The sequence below is a fragment of the Phacochoerus africanus genome, chromosome X, assembly GCF_016906955.1.
Source record: "Phacochoerus africanus isolate WHEZ1 chromosome X, ROS_Pafr_v1, whole genome shotgun sequence".
In the NCBI taxonomy this organism is placed as follows: Eukaryota; Metazoa; Chordata; class Mammalia; order Artiodactyla; family Suidae; genus Phacochoerus; species Phacochoerus africanus.
Window position 1 is genome coordinate 15,903,664 of NC_062560.1, and position 21,299 is coordinate 15,924,962.

Genomic DNA, 21,299 nt, shown 5'->3' on the forward strand with positions numbered 1-21,299 from the left:
TTTTTTTTTTTTTTTGTCTTTTTGCTATTTCTTGGGCCGCTCCCGCGGCATGTGGAGGTTCCCAGGCTAGGGGTCCAGTTGGAGCTGTAGCTGCCGGCCTATGCCAGAGCCACAGCAACGCAGGATCTGAGCTGCGTCTGCAGCCTACACCACAGCTCACGGCAACGCCAAATCCTTAACCCACTGAGCAAGGGCAGGGACCGAACCCGCAACCTCATGGTTCCTAGTCGGATTCGTTAACCACTGCGCCACGACGGGAACTCCGGTATTTGTCTTATTATTGGGTTGCATATTCTGGGGTTCTTTGTATATTCTGGATACAAGTCCTTTATCATTTAGGTGATTTGCAAACATTTTTCCCCCAGTCTATGCACTGTCCTTTCATTTTCTTACTGAAAAAGAACAAAAGTTCTGAATTTTTGATGAAGTGTAATTTATGAATTCTTTCCTGTTTGGGTTGTGCTTTTGGTGTTACAGCTAAGAAATCTTTGCCCCACCCAAGTTTTGAAGATTTGCTCCTTTTTCTTCTGAAAGTGTTATGATTTTAGCTCTTACATTGTCTCATCTCTTTGATTATCTCTAATTCATTTTGATTTAATTTTTGTGTACAGTGTGAGGTAAGGGTCTAAGTTCATCTGTTTATCTGTGGATATCCACTTGTCCCAGGCACTGTTTGTTGACAGAAATAATCTCCCTATTGAATTACCTTGGCACCTTTGTCACAAATCACTTGAGTGAATATAAGGCTTTATTTCTGGACTGTCCATTCTGTTTCATTGATGTGTATGTCCTTATCAGTACTACACCAATTTTTTTTTTGTCTTTTTTTTCTAGGGCTGAACCCACGGCATGTGGAGGTTCCCAGGCTAGGGGTCTAATCGGAGCTACAGCTCCCGGCCTTCGCCACAGCTACAGCAACACAGGACCCGAGCCACCTCTGCGACATACACCACAGCTCGTGGCAATGCCAGATCCTTAACCCACGGAGCAAGGGCAGGGATCGAACCCGCAACCTCATGGTCCCTAGTCAAATTCGTTAATCACTGAGCCACGATGGGAACTCCCACACACCAAATCTTTTTTAAAGCAAGGGAGTTATATGTAGGCTGGTGAAGAGATGTTCACATGACTCAGAAGGCTCAATATCTGCCACAGTGGCGCATTTTTATGTAGTGTTTAGCAAGTCACTTCTCTGAGTGTGTCGTGTACAGCATCTGCAGAGCAGTCTTCGGGTCTTTGAGATTTCAGTACTCTTACTTTGCAGCCTTCTGACACTTTTATTCTCTGGATATGGAATAACCCCGATCCAGCTGCTTATTTCCCATCTCAGTGCCCTTTCCTGCTCTGTTCCACTGCTTGTCCTGTAGGTTTCCAATGTCCTACTGGTGCATCACAGTAGCCTTCTGACCTTGATGATGTCCTTTGACTGCCCTAGGCTTTAATTTTCTCATCTGCCAAGTGAAAGAATGGAATTTGACCTCATTACATTCAAAACGCCATCATTAATATTTTCATTCTTGAGCAGTTCTTAGACATGTGTAAGTTCATTTCTTTTAACTGGTGAAAAATATTATTCTGCTTAACAGAGAATTTATTGACCTTTTGTCTTTATGAGGTAAGTCAGGCATTGTCAGGGGATCAGGGCAGGTTTTGGAAAGGCACTCCTGGCAAACACTTGATCGTATATATAGGATATATACAGGTGTGTACGACGTATGAACCCATCACTGTGGTAACCGGTTCATCAGGGGATAGGCCTAGGCTCACACATGCTTTTGTGATTAGAAAGGAGAGAATGAAAGAATAGTTTTTGAACAAAGAAACAGCCATTTTTATGAACTTGCCCAGAAGAGGAACGGTCCTCACTGATGAAATCCTTGAAGCTTTGCAAAAGGCCAGCTCTTTACTTGATTGATAGTTAAAAGTATAGGTCCCACTGGCAGGCTTCTTTCAACATTTTCCATCCTTTAAGGTTTTTTTTTTTTTTTTTTTTTCCTCCTTTGGCATTTGAATCCTTTTATTTTCTTCATAAAATATTCCCAGTTGGCAGGGGGGGGGGGGGCTTTTCCACTGCTGAAGTTATTCCAAGTTTTATTCCCCCGAAGAATCCACTTTCTGTTCCTTAAAGCTTTCAGTTGCCACATCTGTTGCTTTATTTCCACTCTGTAAGTTTGGAACATGGTTTCATTTAGTCATTGATTTGGGGCTTTGTAAAAATCTGAAGGAACTAGTAAGTAGACAGTAATATATATGAATAATATTTTGCTAGGAAATTTCTAAGCATAATGAAGTAGGAGGACAAAAACTTTCAGAGGTTAGAGTTTTGGATGAAGATGCTCAGAAGCTGAGATTCAGCAGGTCTGTGTCGGAAAATGCACGTCTTTCAAAAAATTTAATAAACACTGGAAATTATGGCTGCATTTTCTGAATTTAGGATTAAATGGCAGTTTCTTTCATGAAATTTTAAATCTGTTTTTCAAGATTTGGGCATTCCATATACCCACGGCATATGGAAGTTCCTGGACTAGGGATTGAATCTGAGCCACAGCTGCGACCTGTGCAGCAGCTGTGGCAGTGCCGGACCCGTTAACCCTTAACTACACTAGGGATTGAACCTGCACCTCCGCAGTGACTCAAGCTGCTGCTGGATTCTTAACCCACTGTACCACGGTGGGAAGTCCACACTTAAATTTTTTAGAATTGGAGTATAGTTGAGTTGCAATGTTATATTACTTTCAGGTGTACAACATAGTGCTTCAGTATCTTTGTAGATTATACTCCAATTAAAGTTATTATAAAATGTTGGTTATATTCCCTGTGCTGAATGTTATATCTTTGTGTCTTTATTTTATACCTAGTAGTCTATACCTCTTAATCCCTTTCCCCTCTTGTGTCCTTCCCCCCAATCCTCTCCCCGCTGGTGACCACTAAAATGTTCTCTGTGTCTATGATTCTCTTTCTGTTTTATTATATTAATTCATTTGCTTTATGTTTTTAGATTGCACACTCAAGTGAAAACAGAATATTTGCCTTTCTCTGACTTCACTAAGCATAATACCCTCCAGGTCCATCCATGTTGTTGCAAATGGCAAAAGTTTGTTCTTTTATTATGGCTAATATTCCAGTGTGTGTGTGTGTGTGTGTGTGTATCACATTCTTTATCCATTCATCTGTTAGTAGACCCTTACTTGACAAAGCCTCACTGATGTCTGGTGTTCCACGTTATTAACTGTAAGACGTTAAGTACTAGCCTGCAGTTGCTTCCTGAGTATGGTAGCCTTTACTGCCTGCACAAAATGTGTTCTCCTCCCTCCCTTCCTTCCTTTCTGGGAAAGCAGGTGGTACTGTTAACAGGTATGTTGTCATCTTTTGCATGTGTCCACAAGATTATTTAGCCAAAGTATTTTTTCAGTTTCACTTTGCATGAAGGTTTACTTTTTAAAAATTGATTAGCGCATGCTGGATAAAATATTTAAATCTGATTTAAGGTCATAAATGGACCGAAGGAGTTCCCGTCGTGGCGCAGTGGTTAACGAATCCGACTAGGAACCGTGAGGTTGCGGGTTCGATCCCTGGCCTTGCTCAGTAGGTTAAGGATCCAGCGTTGCCGTGAGCTGTGGTGTAGGTCGCAGACGCGGCTCGGATCTGGCATTGCTGTGGCTCTGGCGTAGGCCGGCAGCTATAGATCTGATTAGATTCCTAGCCTGGGGACCTCCATATGCTACGGGTGCAGCCCTAAAAAGACAAAAAAAAAAAAAAGGGACTGAAAATATTATAAGAAAGATTATTCACTAAGTTCAATTCCAGTTATTCACCTCTGTGTATTTACTGAACACAAGGTAGTGTGCTTAGGAGCTATGGGAGGCCAAGAGAGGAATGAGAATTGGTAGAATAAAGCTAGATTAATATCCCCTGTCATTAAAGGAAATGAAACATAAATAGGTGAAAGAGATTTCTCAGCAGCAACCAAGCAAAGATGTGTGAGTTAATGCCATTTGGGGGGAGAACGTGGCAGCAAAGGGAAAACCTGAGTCTTGGGCTGCACTCTCAGCTCTGCCTGTCTCTTCCAGGAGCTGCGTAAGTAGTCGTATCTTGAGGATTCTTACTGATGCTCCAAATCTGAAGCGAAGTGGAATGAGTGGGAACTCGGAGTCTTTTTTGGTCTTGATTGAGGGTTAGTGGACATGACTTCTGGGACGAGAGGAAGGAAGCTGGAAAAGTGAATAATCACAGCTGATAGCCTGATACAATAGAGCACAAGGCCAGGGCTCCATCTGAACTGAGGGGACCAACTGAAGTCTAGGACGTTCCTCCAAGGCCATTGCTATTCCTCAAGACATGAGAGAATACCCTTCACTGTAGAATTCTTAGTGTTGATATTTTGGTATTTCCTTCATATTTCAAGATAGCATGTTTGTATAACTTCTTGTTGACTTTTCCATTTTAGTCATCATCTCCTGTCTTCCTTTGCCTGTCGCCGTTTCCTTCTTCCACCCTCCCAGTATAGCTTTTTTTTTTTTATCACTTTGGTTAGATTAATGTTTAGTGTTTATGTTATTATTATGGTTGTGTGAGTCACATAGTAAATTTTTCACTTTTCCTACTGCACAGACTTTTGTTTGCTTGGGAGGGAAGAATCAACTTGTTCCTTTTTAGTGTACTTGCCTCTGAATCACCTGTCGTCTCCTTCAGTTTTCTTGTGAAATTCTGCAACATCAGGTATTAGTTTCATTTTTTTGAGGAAATCTAAAATAAGTATTTTCTGTGCCTGGTATGTAGTTTTCATCATGTCATCTCCCTATACTGTCATCCAAGTATTTCCTTCCTCTTTGTCCTGTGTTGGATCTCCTTTATCCAGTTATTCATGTCTTACTCTTTCTTGGTTTACTGTCTCGTTTTGGTAGAGCACACCCTTGAGTAGCTTTCTTGGAGAGTACGTGGTGCTTAATTTGAGACCTTGAATTTCTAAAAATATCTGTAATTGAACTATCATGCATGCTGCTAGTTTGACTGTGTAATCATTGGTTGGAAATAGGATTTCATCAGAATTTTGATGGTATTGCTCCAATGAATTCTAGTTTCCAGTGGTATTATTAAGAAATCTAGAACCTGGATTCTTGATGCTTTGTATGTAGCCTGTCCTCCTCTCCCATGCGCTATTGGAAAATAACTCCAGTTTTTTTCATTTCATGTTTATGTGCCTTGCTATGGGTCTGTTTTCTTCCACTGTCCTGGTTAGTTACTCAGTGGGCTCTTTGAACCTAGAAACTCATGTTCTACCTTTCTGGGAAATTTTCTTAAACCGATTAATTGATTTATTACTCTTTCCTCTATTTCTTTTTGAGGAACTTTTATTTGGCTGTTACCCCACTTTCTTTAAGATTTCCTTAGATTAGCTTTGAACCTTTCTATTACGCTTTCCCTTTCTGCTGTCATGTTTTTAATTTCCAAGTGCTCTTTTAAATTTTGGGAATATTCTGCTTTCAGTGTCATCCCAACATTTCATTTTTTGCAAATAACATTTCTTATCTCTTACTGAGGCCTCCCCTGATGACTCTACTACAAGTTTCGTCCCTCACTCCTACCCTATGATCTATCTTCTCAGTAGAATGTAAGCTCCATGAGGGTAGAGGGTTCCCCCCACCCGGTGGTATTTTCCCAGCACCTTAAACAATGCCTGGCACACAGTAGATGTTTAAATATTTTTGGAATAAATTGACTAATCATTCTGATGAGTTAATAGTAGACTTTAATTTTTTGTCTCCTAGTATATATAGATCTAATACATTTCTTCAAGGCCAATTTTTACCGCTCTGTCTCAGATTAGAAAACTTTCTTTAGATATCTGGCAGTACTTTATTATCTGCTTATATTTAAAATGGGGTCTAAAAAGCTGCTTGGATACATGAGTAAATGGATGAAACTTGCCTGCTATGGGCTTCGTGGCATAAAGATCTGGCTAGACTATGTTGTTGGAGCTCTCTTGATATTGATATCTAGATCTTCCGTCTTGGTTGGTTCAATTCCCTACAGTAGTCTGGGGCAGGGTGCGAGAGGGCTGGAAGTGTCTTAGCGTCCAGAGGACATACATTTACTGTTTTTGGTACGGCCCCTGTGCCTTTATCTGGACTTTATTTCCTCCCTAGAGAAGAAGAATATTTCCAGCCTTTTTCCAGAGTGGGTGACATACTGAAACTGTGCAGAATGTGTGAGAAAAATCTCAGGATTGAACTGCTTCTGAATGGCTTCAGTTTTTTAAGAAAACACGGGAATGGAGCATAATCCTGTAGTTCTTTCTTATGTTAGTTCAAACAAATTTTTGTTGGTCACTTACTATATTCTGAGTTTTCCAGGTGAGTTAGAGGCAGGACACGACCACCAACAGACAGAAGGAACCACAGGAGCAGGGATTCTGAAGCCCAGAACAGCACAAAGTGTAGCTGGAACTAGCTCTTCAACTGTCTTGTCAAAGTACTCCCTTCTCCTAAAGGGTAGGAAATAGGATCCACTATCATACAACTTTCTTTACTTCTTTTTCCTTTTTGGCTGACCCCATAGCATATGGACGTTTCTGGGCCAGATCAAATCGGAGCCGGAGCTGCTGCAGCAACGCTGGATCCCACTGTGCCAGGCCGGGGATCAAACTGGCGCCTCCACAGAGACAAGGCATTTCATTAACTGACTGCACCACAGCGGGGACTCCAACTTTCTTTACTTTTTATTGCTTTCCTCGTCTTACCCCTATTTCTTGAAGAGTTTGGTGTCATCATTTCTTGAGAACTAGGGGGCTTCTCTGGGACAAATTGGTTACTCTTGGCTTTCTCTACTGCTCATTCAGCTGTGAATCACTCATCTTTTTTTTTCCATTTCCAAATTTAAAGATTTAACCAAGAAAATTTAAGCAGTTCTTGTCACTGTTCTACTGATGAGGTGAGAGAAAGATTCGTTGCAAATATTCAAACGACTGTCTTTACTCAAAAGTCATACTTGTAGGACCTTTATCAAAATATCAGGGCCACAGAAACTAGAAATCTTACACATGATGTAGTGCCTTTAGGTTTTTTTTTTTTTTTTTCCCCACTGTACAGCAAGGGGGTCAGGTTATCCTTACATGTATACATTACAATTACATTTTTCCCCCAGCCTTTAGGTTTCTGACAGAAGTGTTGGAGGAGGAACCCACTCTCCACTCAGGCCCCAGAGTATTCCTTTAGGGAACGTTGCAAGGAATGTGTGTTCGGAGTCAAAGGTTACCAAGCACCGTAGGCAATTGAACACTACGAGAGAGAGTCCATAGAAGCAACAAAACAGCAGGAAATGCAAACCCCTCAGATTTTGGAATTATCAAACTGAGGAACAGAATAACAGACCATTATGTAAATATGTTTAACATGCGGAAAGAAAGGAGATGAAGAAAATGCGTTAAGTAGCCAATATGTTATAAAAATGAAAAAGCCATTTTGAAAAAAAGACCAAGGGGAATTCCTCGAAGTGAAAAATGTAGTCATGGAGTGAACTCCAAGACTGGCTTAACAGAACTTTAAGTATGGTTGAAGAGGGAACTGGTTAGTCGGACAGCCCATCTTAGGAAATCATCCAGAACACCACACAGTTAGACAAAGAGCTTCCGAAGGAGAGGTGATAGAAAAGGGTGAAAAGATAGTATTTGAAGAATCAATTAAAATTTCCCAAAGTTACTGGGATGCCACATGGTTCAGAAATTCTAGTGGTGCTTAGCAGCTTATGAAAGAAAAAGGGGATGAAAAAATAGACATGCAGATAGCTGCAAGGTAAAGTTTGTTCTGCAGAGTACTGGAAACAAAGAACAGATTTGAAAAGCAACCAGAGAGAAGACAGACTGTCTGCCAAAAACCAGTGATTCTCTTGATATCTGACTCCTCAACAGCGACAATAGAAGCCAGAAGACAGTGAAATGTTATTTTCAGTATGCTGGCAGAAAATAGCTGTCAATCTAGAATTCTATACTCAGTGAAATCATCTCTGAAGAATGAGGGCAAAATAAAGGCTTCTTAGTTAAATTGACTAAGCTTGCCACTAAGAGACTTTAAGAGACATTCTAAAGGATGAACTTCAGACAGAAGGTAATATCATCAAAGAAATTGTAATGGAAATTAGGAAAAGTGAAAAACTTAATGGGATCACATATTAAAACCTGTGAGAGATACTTGGAAGAAAGTTTATAACCCTAAATGCTTAAGTTAGAGAAGAAGAAAAGTTAGAAGTTAATGAGCCAAGCGATCCATTAAAGTTCAGAAAAGAATAGGGTAAAAGCGCAAAGGAAGTAAATGGAAGGAGATGAGCAGACGCTAATGAAACAGAAAGCAAGCATGTGATAAGAGGTTGAAAAGAATTATTTGCTTTTTTAGAAGAGTAATAAAACTCGACAAGTGTCGAGTAAGATTGCGTTGACACAAACAGTATTAGGACTGGAAACAAGAAAACTACGTATGCAGAGAGTAAGATGATCGGGGTGGTGGGGGGGTTTGAACACCTTTACGGCAACAAATGTGAACATTTAGACAAAACGAGTGTCTAGAAAAATATCATTTATCAAAACGGACTTAAGGATTGGAAAGTGAATAATTTTATAGCATTTAAAGCAGTGAAATCATTAGAAATCTCGTTTCAAAGAAAACTGCAGGCCCAGATGGTTCTGCTGTCATGTTTTTAGCTGACATTCACCACCACCAACAGCAATTTCCAATCTCATACAGCCTATTCCAGAGAATAGATGGGGAATACTCTCCAGTTGAATCAAGCATAACACAGGAACACATGGGAAAGGAAACTCACTGGTCAGTCTAATTTATGAATATAGTTGAAAAAATCCTAAACAAAATATTAGTGAATTAAATCTAGCAGACATAAAAACCTGACCAAGTTGGGATTATTTTAGGTCTGCAGGAGGTTTTTTTTTTTTTTTTTCTTTTTATTGCCGCACTGTGGCATGTGGAAGTTCCCGGGCTAGGGGTTGAAGTGGAGCTGCAGCCGAGGCCTGTGCCATGCCAGATCTGAGCCCCATGTGTGACCTAAGCTGCAGCATGTGGCAATGCCAGATCCTTAACCCACTGAGCAAGGCCAGGGATCGAACCCGCATCCTCGTGGAAACTATGTCAAGTTCTTAACCTGCTGAGCCACAATGCTAACTCCTACAAGAGTGTTTTAATGTTAGGAAATCCATAATATAACTTATCATATTAACAAATTGTAAGAAAAATAGTCATATCATCATCTCAACGGATAGAAATGTGGCTTTGGTTAAAATTCAGCAACAAATTATCATAAAAGAAAATCTCAAAATAGATGGAAATTTTCATAATCCATGAAAGGGTATTTACAACAAAGCTATTAGCAGGTAGCATACTTAATGATGAAATAGTGAAAGCCTTACCTTTTAGATTAAGAAAAGATAAGAACGCCCATGTCACCATAGTTATTCAGCTTGATAATAGATGTTCTAGCCAGGTAAGGGAAGAACAAAACCAAAAAATAGGTAAAGGTGAGTTCCCTTGTGGCTCAGTGGGTTAAGGATCTGGTGTTGTCACTGCCAGTGGCTCAGTCACTGCTGTGGCACGACTTTGATCCCTAGCCTGGGAACTTATACATGCTTCAAGCCCCCTCCCCCCAAAAAAACAAAACAAAAAACCAAAAATTAAGTAAATGTAGTGAAAATAGGAAGGAAAACTACTGTTAATGTGTGATACAATTTTATTCCAAAGTATATGCAGAAACATACCCTTATGTCATCTTTTTCAAAAATAGGCCATTTGTTTTTTAAAAATCAGAAAGGAGGAGTTCCCGTCATGGCACAGTGAAAACGGATCCGACTAGGAACCATGAGGTTTCGGGTTTGATCCCTGGCCTCGCTCAGTGGGTTAAGGATCTGGCATTGTCATGAGCTGTGGTGTAGGTTGCAGACACGGCTCGGAGGCTGTGTTACTGTGGCTGTGGGGTAGGCCGGCAGCTGTAGCTCTGATTTGATCCCCAGCCTGGGAAGTTCCATATGCTGCGGGTGTAGCCCTAAAAAGCAAAATAAAATAAAGTAAAATAAAATAAATAAAAAATAAAAATTAGAAAGGAAATTAATCAGACATGAACCTGGATGTAGGTTGTGTTTCTAGTAACTTGCAGGGCTGTAAGCAGGGACAGTGGGTCACATGGCTCACCTTGTTTGTTTCTTATCTCACAGGGATCATTGTTTTTGTTGCCTGATTTCCTAGTGTCTTGAACACTGTTGTTTTGTATAAAAAGCATATATATATATGTTGTTTTGTATAAAAAGCATATATTATATATATATATATGAAACAATTATATGTATTTATTTGTGGCTGTTTCAAAGGGGGGTGGTAAATCTAGTCTCTGGTACTCCATCTTGGTTGGAAGCAGAAGTCATTTAATTAGATGGCTTGTTACTTCTTAGTCCTCTTCTGTCAGTAAAGGCTTTTTTAATTTTATTTTTGCTTTTTAAGGCTGCACCGGTGGCATATGGAGGTTCCCAAGCTCGGGGTTGAATTGGGGCTATGGCTGCTGGCTTACGCCACAGCCACAGCAACACGGCCTCCAAGCTGCATCTGTGACCTACACTGCAGCTCGCGGCAACGCTGGATCCCCCGACCCACTGAGCAAAGCCAGGGATCGAACCCTCATCCTTATGAATATTAGTCAGATTCATTTCCGTTTCACCATGACGGGAACTCTCAGTAAAGGGTTATTTTAATATGCAGTTCATTCTGGTGTAAGGCCTTTCTTTAAAAGCAAGCATATATGTTGTTTTTTGTTTAGTTTTTCATTTTATTTTTAAAATACCTGGTAATTTAAAGGCCCAATCTGGAGTTCCTGTTGTGGCACAGTGGTTAACAAATCTGACTAGGAACCATGAGGTTGTGGGTTCCATCCCTGGCCCCGCTCAGTGGGTTGAGGATCCAGCGTTGTTGGGAGCTGTGGTGTAGGTTGCAGATGCGGCTCGGATCTGGCATCTGGCGTTGCTGTGGCTGTGGTGTAGGCTGGTGGCTGCAGCTCCAATTAGACCCCTAGCCTGGGAACCTCCACGTGCCGCGGGTGCAACCCTAAAAAGACAAATAAATAAATAAATATAAATAAAATAAATCAAGGAGCAATCGATGAAGACCTGTAGAGTAGGGCCCCTCAGGTGGATAATTCCTGAGGCTTTTGTCACTCTCTCTTGCTACAGGCTTTGTTACCAAAGGCCGTTCAAGGTCTCACCACCTTTGGAGTTTTGACTCATTGATGTGTTTCGTAAATTTTAATGAAAGACAAATTGAGAGAACTCACTGATGGGCCCACATGGTTGTGCCATACCCATGAGTGCATTTCCTCACAAGGAACATATATCTCTGTGAAATTACTATGAGTAGCATTTGTGGAGAGCCCAGAACTCCGTCTTCTGGCTTGTCTGATCTAGCTGGATCAGATCAAAAGCGATATGCAAGAACTTTTATGTTCTTGGCCCATTGCCCTGTTTTATTTTTAAGGCACAGAAAGTTGTCCAAATATTAGCACACATCTTACAGATTTGGAAATAAACTGTGGGTTTGGAAATAAACAGCATACAGAGCACGGTGTGCTTTTCTAAGGAGTTTGTAAAGAATGTGTTTTAACTTGGCCAGTGTTGTGATAATAAACTTATGTCTTGTGTGTGATCGTGAGCCCTATTTATAATTCAATAGCAGATCTTTATTTTCATTAAGTTACAACCCAGACTTTCTTGGCTGAACTCAAATTTTCTCTGTATCTCACAAAACTTAAAAAAAAACAACAAAAAACAAAAACATGGAGTGAAACTTTCTTTCAGAAGATCCTTCACATGGGGCCAGATTATTTTAAAAACAGATTTAATTATCCCTGATAAGAAGGATCAGAGGGCGAAAAGGAAATTGAGATCTTTGAAGAATCTCTAAATGTCATTTCAGCCCCTCGTTTTCAGCCTCCCCTGCTCCTGATAGACCCACTCACTTACAGGCCAGCAGCGCTGCCTGGTTGGTGTCCTGGCTTCTGACTCAAGCTAATGAGCAGTGTAACAGCTGAGAGCCAGGGAGAACTAGGAGGGGAGCCAAAGGGCCCAGAGTATTTGAAACTAAATAATTAATATCAGAATAATGAGGGATTGACTGTCTTTCCAGTGCTGGGTTCCAGTCTTTGATCAAAGGGTGTCATTTCCTTACTGTTTTTACACTGTCTTAATCACAGCAGCCTGGGTAAATATTGGGGATTTGGGGTAGGATGAAAATGAAAAAGGGATTAGAAATAGCATGGACTCTTTTTTTTCTTTTCTTTTTTTTCTTTTTTTAATTAGCCCCTCAGATAGAATGTGCACTGCCAGTTACCAAGTGGAAGAGTATTTTGTTTGGTTTTCAGCAGCCCTTAACAGTGTGTATTTTTCTTTGCAGCTTCTAAGTCAGGATTGTTACCTCCACCACCCGCGCTCCCTCCAAGACCTTGTCCATCCCAGGTAGGCAACAGACGCTGCTTTCTGTAAACTGTCCTCCCACTGTGCCGCCTCTGCAAGGGTTGATCGGCATCGACCTGGCTGGTCAGGTTCCCAAGATGCTGTCAGGACTGGACGGGGAGAGCAGAGCACGGCTCAAGGTCTTCTTACCCAGCCAGCCCTCTGCCTCCTTGGAAAAGGGAGGCTTTCCTCAATAGGCAGCCAGGCAGCTGTGGCAGACAGTTGACTCTTGGCGGTCGGGGGCTGCGTGCGGTTTTCATGCCGAGAAAGGAGCGGGTGGGCCGTCTCTCCGATCGGGGGTGTGGTGGGATGTGGTTTCTCTGCAGAGTATATGCAGTCTGGGTGCCTGTATTTCCATCTGTGTTTTAGGGGCTATGTTCATTATGCATAAACTGAAAATGAGTGGTCATCAGTGTGGGATTAATGGTATTTGGGGCCATGGTGCTTTTTTTCTTTTTAAGATGGTCTTTTCCCTTGGGACAATGAGCTGAAGCAGCAAGAGTGGGAGAGTGTGTCACCCAAAGCTGTTTGACCTGAGAATGAATCCTGCCTTCCTGGCAAGGGCTGCTTTGGCCTTACTCATCAGCCCTTTTTGTGTTGAGTTGAAAATGAGAAGCAAGCAAATCTGGGCAGTGTGGTAAAAGGAGCTCCAGGGCCTTCCTTTTATGAATTGCTGCTGAAGAAACGTGTAAAGACCCTCTTTGAGTTCCCTTCATGTTTTGGTGGTTAACGAACCCGACTAGGATCCATGAGGATGCCTCATCGATCTCTGGCCTCGCTCACTGGGTTGAGGATCCCGCGTTGCCGTGGCTGTGGTGTAGGCCGGCAGCTGGAGCTCCGATTGGACCCCTAGCCTGGGAACCTCCATATGCCGCGGGTGCGGCCATAAAAAGCAAAAAAAAAAAAAAAAAGGACCTCTCTGATTTTTGGCAGAAAATGTTGGGCCATTTCTCTCTGTAAACAGTCCCAGTTTTTGCATCATTGCTCTGGGCTGTTCAGAGCATAGCTCTCCGAGTGGTGCGTCTCCGAGCTCACTGAGCCGCTAAAACCACGGAACAAGGCTCGCTCTTCCTTCTCTTAGAGCATTAGACGGTCTTTAGTGTCCCCTCAACCTCGAGATGTGAAAACCCTGTGGGACTGGCTCCCTCCTTGAGTTCAAAGGGGAATTAAAAGCCCCTCTTCCTCCTGACCCACATATAGACAAGGGAGAACCCGCTCGTCAGCCTTGCAGCGTTAGCTTTAAGAAGGCTTGGGTAGCCAGTCAGCAAGTACTTACTGAGTCCCTGCTGTTTATCAGTTGCCAAAGTCTTGTTCCATCCTAAGCCTTTCCTTGGTTATGACTTCTATTCGTTTAAATTGTTAGCTCTGCTTATGGAGCATCTGCAGTGGAGCAGGCATTGTGGTAACCGCTGTCAAGGCATTGTTTAATCTTTACAAAAACCCTATGAAGTAGGTACAGATATTACCCCTTTTTTGTATTTTTTTTTTTTTTTAAACAGTTGAGGAAATTGAAGCATACAGGGATTAAGCAAGTCACCCGGGGTGACATAACTAGTAAGTCGTAGAGCAGCTCCCAAGCCAAGGTCCTTCTCGTAAAGGTCCTTTCTCCTTCCTGTCGCTGGAGTCCCAGCCTCTGCGTACACAGGACACAGTGATCCATGCCCTGCTAATTGAGGCATTCACCGTGCCCGCCTAGGAGGACCAGATGAGAGGGGCCTCCTGATTTGCACCAGCAGCAAACCTGCACTTCGTCACCGCAGCCTCAGTGGGTGCGCCAGAGGTGCTTATCTTCCAGCCGCCGGTGGCAGACCGGGGCTTGGGAGCCGGGGGGATGGCTGTGCGGAAGACTTGTGTGAAAGGGCTCTTGTGACCCAGCTCCTTGTGTTTCTCTGGCCGCGTAAGTGGCAATAGTTTCCTTCCTTGTTGCGCAGTGGGCTGCTGCTGTCGGCAGCCCCCATCTGAGCTGGCCAGGTGGGCTTCCTGCCTGCTTGGGGGCTTGCTGACCGGGGAGCTGATGGCGGGCTGGGAATTCTCAAGTCACCGTCAATGAAGGAGGCACTTCGTGGTCGACCAGAATTGCCCTCCCAGTGTAAGCAGTGAGCCCAGCGCTCAGCCCAGGCCTCCAGCCCTGCCGCCCCGCTCCGGAGATTTCAGAGCACAGAAACAGATGTATAGGGCCTGCAGGCAGAGAAGCTCCTCCCCCCACCTCCCCCTCTCGCCCCCTCTCGCCCCCAGTACGTGGGACACACACGTTGCAACAGAGGAAGTCCTAGGTGATAAAGCCACGCTTGTGTTTGGTCTTTGTGCCGAGTCACATTCCCAGTATTGGCCCCAAGAGAACCTCACCTAGCCACGCGTGTGGGGTGCCTATATATTCCAGTCTTTCCCAAGCGACTCGTGATAAGACAGGCTTCCGGGAGGTATTACTGGGGCTTCGTGGTTAATATTTGCCACCTCTCTCCCTGCCCTGGTCATAGTGCCCACGAGCCCATGAAAGGCTTCGAAGTCCTCTGGTAAAGAAACATGGTCATTTTGTTAAAGCTGGCGGTGTTATAGCTTGTGTGACCATTTATCCTTTTATTTATAAAATACTATTAATACCCTGAGCGCTCAGTGGTTGGGGTGCAGTATCACACCCTGGCCTTAAGGTATTGGTAAGAACATTTTCTAACCTCTTTAATCCCTCACCTCATCTCTGTAGTATGTGATTAAAGTTAAAAAATTTTTTTTTTGCCTTTTCTAGGGCCGCACCTGTGGCATATGGAGGTTCCCAGGCTAGGGGTCGAATCGGAGCTGTAGCCGCCGGCCTACAGCACAGCCACAGCCATGCCGGATCCTTCACCCACTGAGCGAGGCCAGCGATCGAACCCACAACGTCATGGTTCCTAGTCGGATTCGTTAACCACTGAGCCACGACGGGAACTCCCAAAGTTAAATTTTTATATATCATGCCAATAGTTTTCCCTAGAAGAGATGACAATGAAAAAGAAAGTTTACTACACATTAGCCTGGGATTTTAAATTGTCATGGTTTCACTTCGTTGTGTTTCTTCATTGCTTTTCTGTTCCTTCTTACTCTCTCATGAGGTGTTTTTTTTTTTTTTTTTTTTTTTTTTTTTTTTTTTTTTTACCACTTCACAGCAGATTTTATTACAGAGAACTTAAATGCTCAGAGTTACTCTTTTGCTCTGTTAAAATTTGTTTTGAATGTTCCTTGGTGTATGTAGACAATCAAGCTGACTTTGGAAAAAAATACTTAACTACAGAGACTTCTTTTATGGGGCTTAAACTGTAGTACTTAGGGGAGAAACCAGGAAGCCCGTTATAATTTCAATCATTATATTTATTAGTAGCTTTGAGAAGAGATTAAGATAAAGAGGTTTTGGATTATTTTTGAGTTTAACATTTTCATATTATTTAACTTGATAAATGGGCAAGACTAGATTATAATAAGGAAGAAAACATTTTATTCCTCCCAAAGCAACACTGTGTGGAAAACTGTGTGGCCAATGAGGGAGGTACTTCCAGGTTTTAGGTAAGTGAGAGAGTTTGTGCATTTGCAGATATGTGCCTGAAGGTGTGGTTCCTACACACACCGAATGTCTGTCTTTACTTTCATCAAGCGAGAGCGATGAGGAACAGGCTTTCGGCACAGACTGCAGTCCGGCTGGGCCCCTCCTTACACCAGGCACCGCTGTGATATGAACATCTGGATTAAGTTATACAGTGGGGCCCTGGAGTTCGGAAAAGGAATAAATTCAAAGAAATTGATCTTACTTTTTATACTGTAAAGGTAAGATCAAGAGGCCACAAGTGAAGATACAACGAATCAAATGTTTTGGCCTCCTGTTTTCCTGTGGACAGGCCAGAGGCCGGGGCACGGTATTTTGTCTCAGCCTAGAGACCAGAGGTAACACATTAAAAAAAAAAAAAAAAAAAGACTGATTCACAGGGTAAATGATTCAAAAAGCAATGAAAGGCAACTATTTCATATGGAGCAGGGTTAAAATGAGCGTGGTTAAGCTTATTAACTCATTGTTTGTGCGCGTATGAAGTGCGTACAATACCATCGAAGGACTCGGTGCTTGTCCTGTAGGTCAGTTTTCTGCTAAGGGCCAGGGCCCTTTGGGAGTGTTGATCCCATGCCAGATTTCTTATGGCAGTTGTGACAGAGCCATAGCTTTGGCATAATTATCTTTAATAGAAAGATGTTTTGTACAAAGGATAGTCTTTTTCAGTTTTGTATTCGCATGACATTTGACGAGTGGGGCTCCCTGTAGACCCATGGGCTCTGGATGTCTCCACTCGGACCACTCATTCCTCACCTTAGAACGGCACGTGCTCTTGGTGAGCAGTGCAGTGAGTACGAAAATAGCATTGCAGGATGAAAAGCTCTACAGGGGAGGCATTTTATGAATACTTGAAGCATAGAGCGACCACGAGGGCTCCATGGAAGGGCTGAGGGTGACCAGTGAAATGAGTTTTACAGAAACAAGAGAACTTTTCTTTTTAATGGCCAAGGGATTCAAAACACTAATGTAGACAAACAGCAAACGCAGAGCGACAGGCACACGAGAGGCCCCTGAGTGTTGGAGGAGCTGCCCGCAGTTTTAAGGGAAAGCGATTTTGTGTTCGGAGGTGACCGTGAAGAACAACTGTCCTGCTCACTTGAGTCCCAGTGGTGGCAGTGCTGTGGGACCCGAACGGCCCGCTGACCAGGGAGTTCTGTCTACAGAGCAGCCCCTGAGGGGCGAGCACAGGGTGTCCCTCGGCCCAGCAGCGCTCCCCCTTGCACACACTGGAGTCATCTGGGGGCGCTTTCAGTCTCTGGAGGCCTGGGTCCCACCCCCAGAGATTTTGGGGTGGGGTGAGGCCTGGGCACTGGGAGATTTTAGAAGCTCCCCAGGTAATTCTGAAGTGCAGTCAGGAGTGCGGAGCACGGAATTAAGGGGAGAGGAAGGAACGTTCCAAGAAGACGATGAAAGTATGAGGGATTTGTCGCTGGTGCGCCATGAGCTCCTAAAGGCCCGGGGGAAGGCTTTCTCAAGCTGGGGAGGCGGGGAGGCATGACGTCAGATTAGGGGATGTCTCCAGACCCTGTGGGGACAGGAGCCCAGGTCCCAACGAATGCCCCGGGGCTCTCAGGCTTCTGGGGCTGACGGACTCCAGCAGGTTCAGAGGGCACGATGGGAAGGCCTTGCTGGAAGGACCAGTCGCTGTGTGCCTCAGGTGCTGTGTGCACTCTGGCGAGGGACCAGCCATGAACACCAGCATCTTTGAAAGGAAACCATAGTCCATTCAGCTCATCGCTCGTCTCACTTTGTCCTCTGCCAAGAATCAGGTCTCTAAGGCAGTACTGAATCCGACAGGAATATGCTGGGCATGGCATGCTGCTTGACTTCCAAGGCAGATTTCTCACATGCAGCCTTATGTAAAATACTGTCTTCATTTCATTTGGAAGGAAAGACTGAGGCTCACTTAAAACGCAGGTGGCAGTTTGTAGGCCCTGAAGTTCTGAAATATTTGACACTCCATGTTTTTTAAAAAAATACATTGTCCTTGTAGATTATATCTTACCATTTCAAGGATTCTTTTTCTTTATCAAATTAAAATTCAGTGGGCATATATCAAATATCATGAGATCTTTTGCTATAACATATTCAGATGATCTCATGTAATGTACATTAGTTACTGAATCACCTTAATATATTGGTTATGTAGATGAAGCACATTTGTAAGCTTTCAGAGGTATGTACAACATCCTGATTTTCACTCATCAAAATACAAATTTAGTATACATCAAGAGGTAGTCTTCCACGTATTTATGTATTAGAAACTCAGTAATTATTCTCAAGAGAATTTACAAACATGTATCACCTAAGACACCACCTTCATTACCTTCCAAAGTGTTTCCCTGTTCTGTCCTATAGTGCATGCTGGAGATTAGCAGAAAATCACAGTATGTTCGTGAGTGTCTTATGATTAAGGAAAGAAGATCTAGGCCCCGGGATTTATCTTCATCTGTCATAATGAAAGGACTTACTGAAAGTTGTCCAGCAGTATACAGCTGTGCCTGTCCGTGGTCTAATTTTTAGCCCTACTACTCTGTAGCTCCATGGCTTTGTGGGAAGGAAGCAAATTCATCTCACAGACTTACTGTCTCTTCTAGAAAGTGAGATTAGACTAGATAGAGTCTTCTAGTGCTTTAGGCTTTTGATTATGTGTTGTATTCCTCTATCCAAGAAAAATTTTGTTGCCAATACAGATGAAACATCATAAAACACAATTGAGGACAAGACGGCTTAGACTAATTTCTCCCTGCTCCCTCCTGCTAAGTACAACTCAAAACTCTGGGCCTAATATGATACAAAGAGAATTGCAAAACATGTAAAGAGGAAAGACGGCTGGCTGGGGCCTCAGGACTTGAGGAAGAGTATGGTAGTGAGTTCCCTGAGTTTTAAAAAATTCTTTTGTATCTATTGTACTGGGCACTGGAGAAGGCTGCAACCCAGAGCCACCAACAGACACAAATGAAAGAAGTCCCACGAAAATGTATTCTCCAGCCAAAGGGCTGAGAAAGAGGTGGCTAAGCTGGATATAAACCTTTTTCATAATACTTGCTCTATCGCAGCCGGACACCGTGGATGCTTCTCCCTGTGATGTCGGTAGAGACCTACTGGGGAGTTTGGTCTCATGCCCCTCACCTGGTGGCAGTAGACAGCCCAGGATGGTGTCTTCCGAACCAGCAGACATGGCTTCAGCCGAGAGCAAAGAGGGAATCTACTCATTTAACTGTGATCGATGGCAGCAGATGGCCTGGGGAGGCACTTTACACCCCGACAGACACTGTCGCTTGAGACTGAAACACTCCCAGAAGAGCAAAATCTCAAAAGGAGTTTGTCACCAGTAGACTTGTCCTATAAGAAATGCTAAAGGATGTCTTCCAGGTTGAAAGGAAAGTATATTAGACAGGACGTTGAAGCCATACAAAAAAATGAAGAAAGTTAAAGATAACTTCTTAGGTATTCGTAAAAGCCAGGAGTGTTGCACTGTTAGTTTGTAAGTCTTTTTTTTCCCCTATATGATTTAAAAGGAAAATGCTTGCAACAATAATTTTAAATCTGTGTTAATGGGCGCATATGCATACAAATGTAATTTGTGGCAATAGTAATATAAGGAGGCAGCAGGCTGTAAAGGAGCAGAGGTTTGTATACTATTGATATTAAGTTGGTGTTAATTCAGGCTTATTCGAAAGTTGAGGTGTTTGCTCTAATTCCTAGTGTATTATTCCTAGGGTAAAAAACTAAAGAAAAAAACTAAAAACAAAAACAAAAACCCAGAAAAAATGAGAAGATGATAAAAATGGAACACTGGAAGAAAATCAGTCAATCACAAAAGAAGACAGTGATTGAGGAATTCAGAACAAAACAGGTATAAGACATAGAAAACAAATAGCAAATAGAAGTAAATCTTTATTAGTAATTGCTTTAAATTAAATGGATTAAACTCTCCACTTAAAAGAGATAGAATGGATTAAAAAAATCCATCTATATGCTGTCCTCAAGAGACTTCATTTTAGATCTGGTGATACAAATTGGTTGAAAGTGGATGTATGGAAAAAAGATGTTACATGCAAATAGAAACCCAAAGACTAGCTGAAGCTATACTTAGATTAGACCGAAATAAATTTAAAGACAAAAATTGCTGCAGGAGACGTAGAATGACATTATGTATTGATGAAGTGTTAGTTCAATAATATAAAAACTATAAACATGCACACACCTAACAACAGAGCCCCAAAATAATGAAGCAAAACCAACAGAATTGAAGGAAATAAGAGCCAGTTCTATAATAATAGAGACTTTAATATATCACTTTCATTACTGGATTGACAAGTAGACAGAAGACCAGTAAGGAAATAGAGACCTAACAGGCATCTATAGAGCACTCTAGTCAACAATGGCAGACTACATATTTTTCTCAAGTGCACATGGAACATTCTCCAGGACAGACAGTATGTTAAGCCACAAAACAAGTCTCAGTACATTGAGAAAGACTGAAAGCATACAGAATATCTTCTCTGACCACAATGGAATTAAACTAGGATTTAAAAGCAGAGTGAAACTGTAAAGATTCAGTAACATGTGGAAATTAGATGACATACTTTAAAAAAACCAGTGATCTTAAGGGATACATAAAACAATTAGATTTAAAATATGATATCAAAACCAGTAATTGTGAGGGGAGGAGAGCACAAATGCAGAGTTGTTAAAATGCATTTGAAATTAAAGAGATGAGCAATTTAAAACAGACACACACACACACACACACACACACACACACACACACCCCTTATGGTAACCACAAACCAAAAATATATAATAGACATACACACAAAGAAAAAAAGAAAGAAAAAGGAATCCAAACATAATACCAAAGATAGTCATCAAATCACAAGAGAACAAAAGAAGAAGAACAAAAAAGACCTAATCCCCTCAAACAATTAACAACATGATTTAAGAACATACATATGAATAATTACCTTAAATGTAAATGGACTAAATGCTCCAATTAAAAGACATAGGATGGCTGATTGGATATAAAAACAAGACCCATCTATATGTCTACAGTAGACTCACTGCAGAGCCAAAGACACACCCAGATTGAAAATGAGGGGATGAAAAAAAGATATTTCATGCAAATGAAAATGACAATGAGGGGGTAGTAACACTCATATCAGATAAAATAGACTTTAAAACAAGGCAGTAACAAAAGATAAAGAAGGGCCTTATAATGACAAAGGGATCAAT

The 21,299-nt window shown here is 42.2% G+C and overlaps 1 protein-coding gene across 3 annotated transcripts in view; it reads left to right on the forward strand.

The window, feature by feature from the left end:
* Nucleotides 1-21,299, forward strand: part of REPS2 (RALBP1 associated Eps domain containing 2) — a 247,421-nt gene that overhangs the window by 162,659 nt on the left and 63,463 nt on the right. For all 3 annotated transcript variants that reach the window (XM_047765004.1, XM_047765005.1, XM_047765006.1), the window contains one exon: nucleotides 12,432-12,493. In XM_047765004.1, the coding sequence (XP_047620960.1) occupies nucleotides 12,432-12,493 (62 nt within the window). The remainder of the gene's footprint in view (nucleotides 1-12,431; nucleotides 12,494-21,299) is intronic.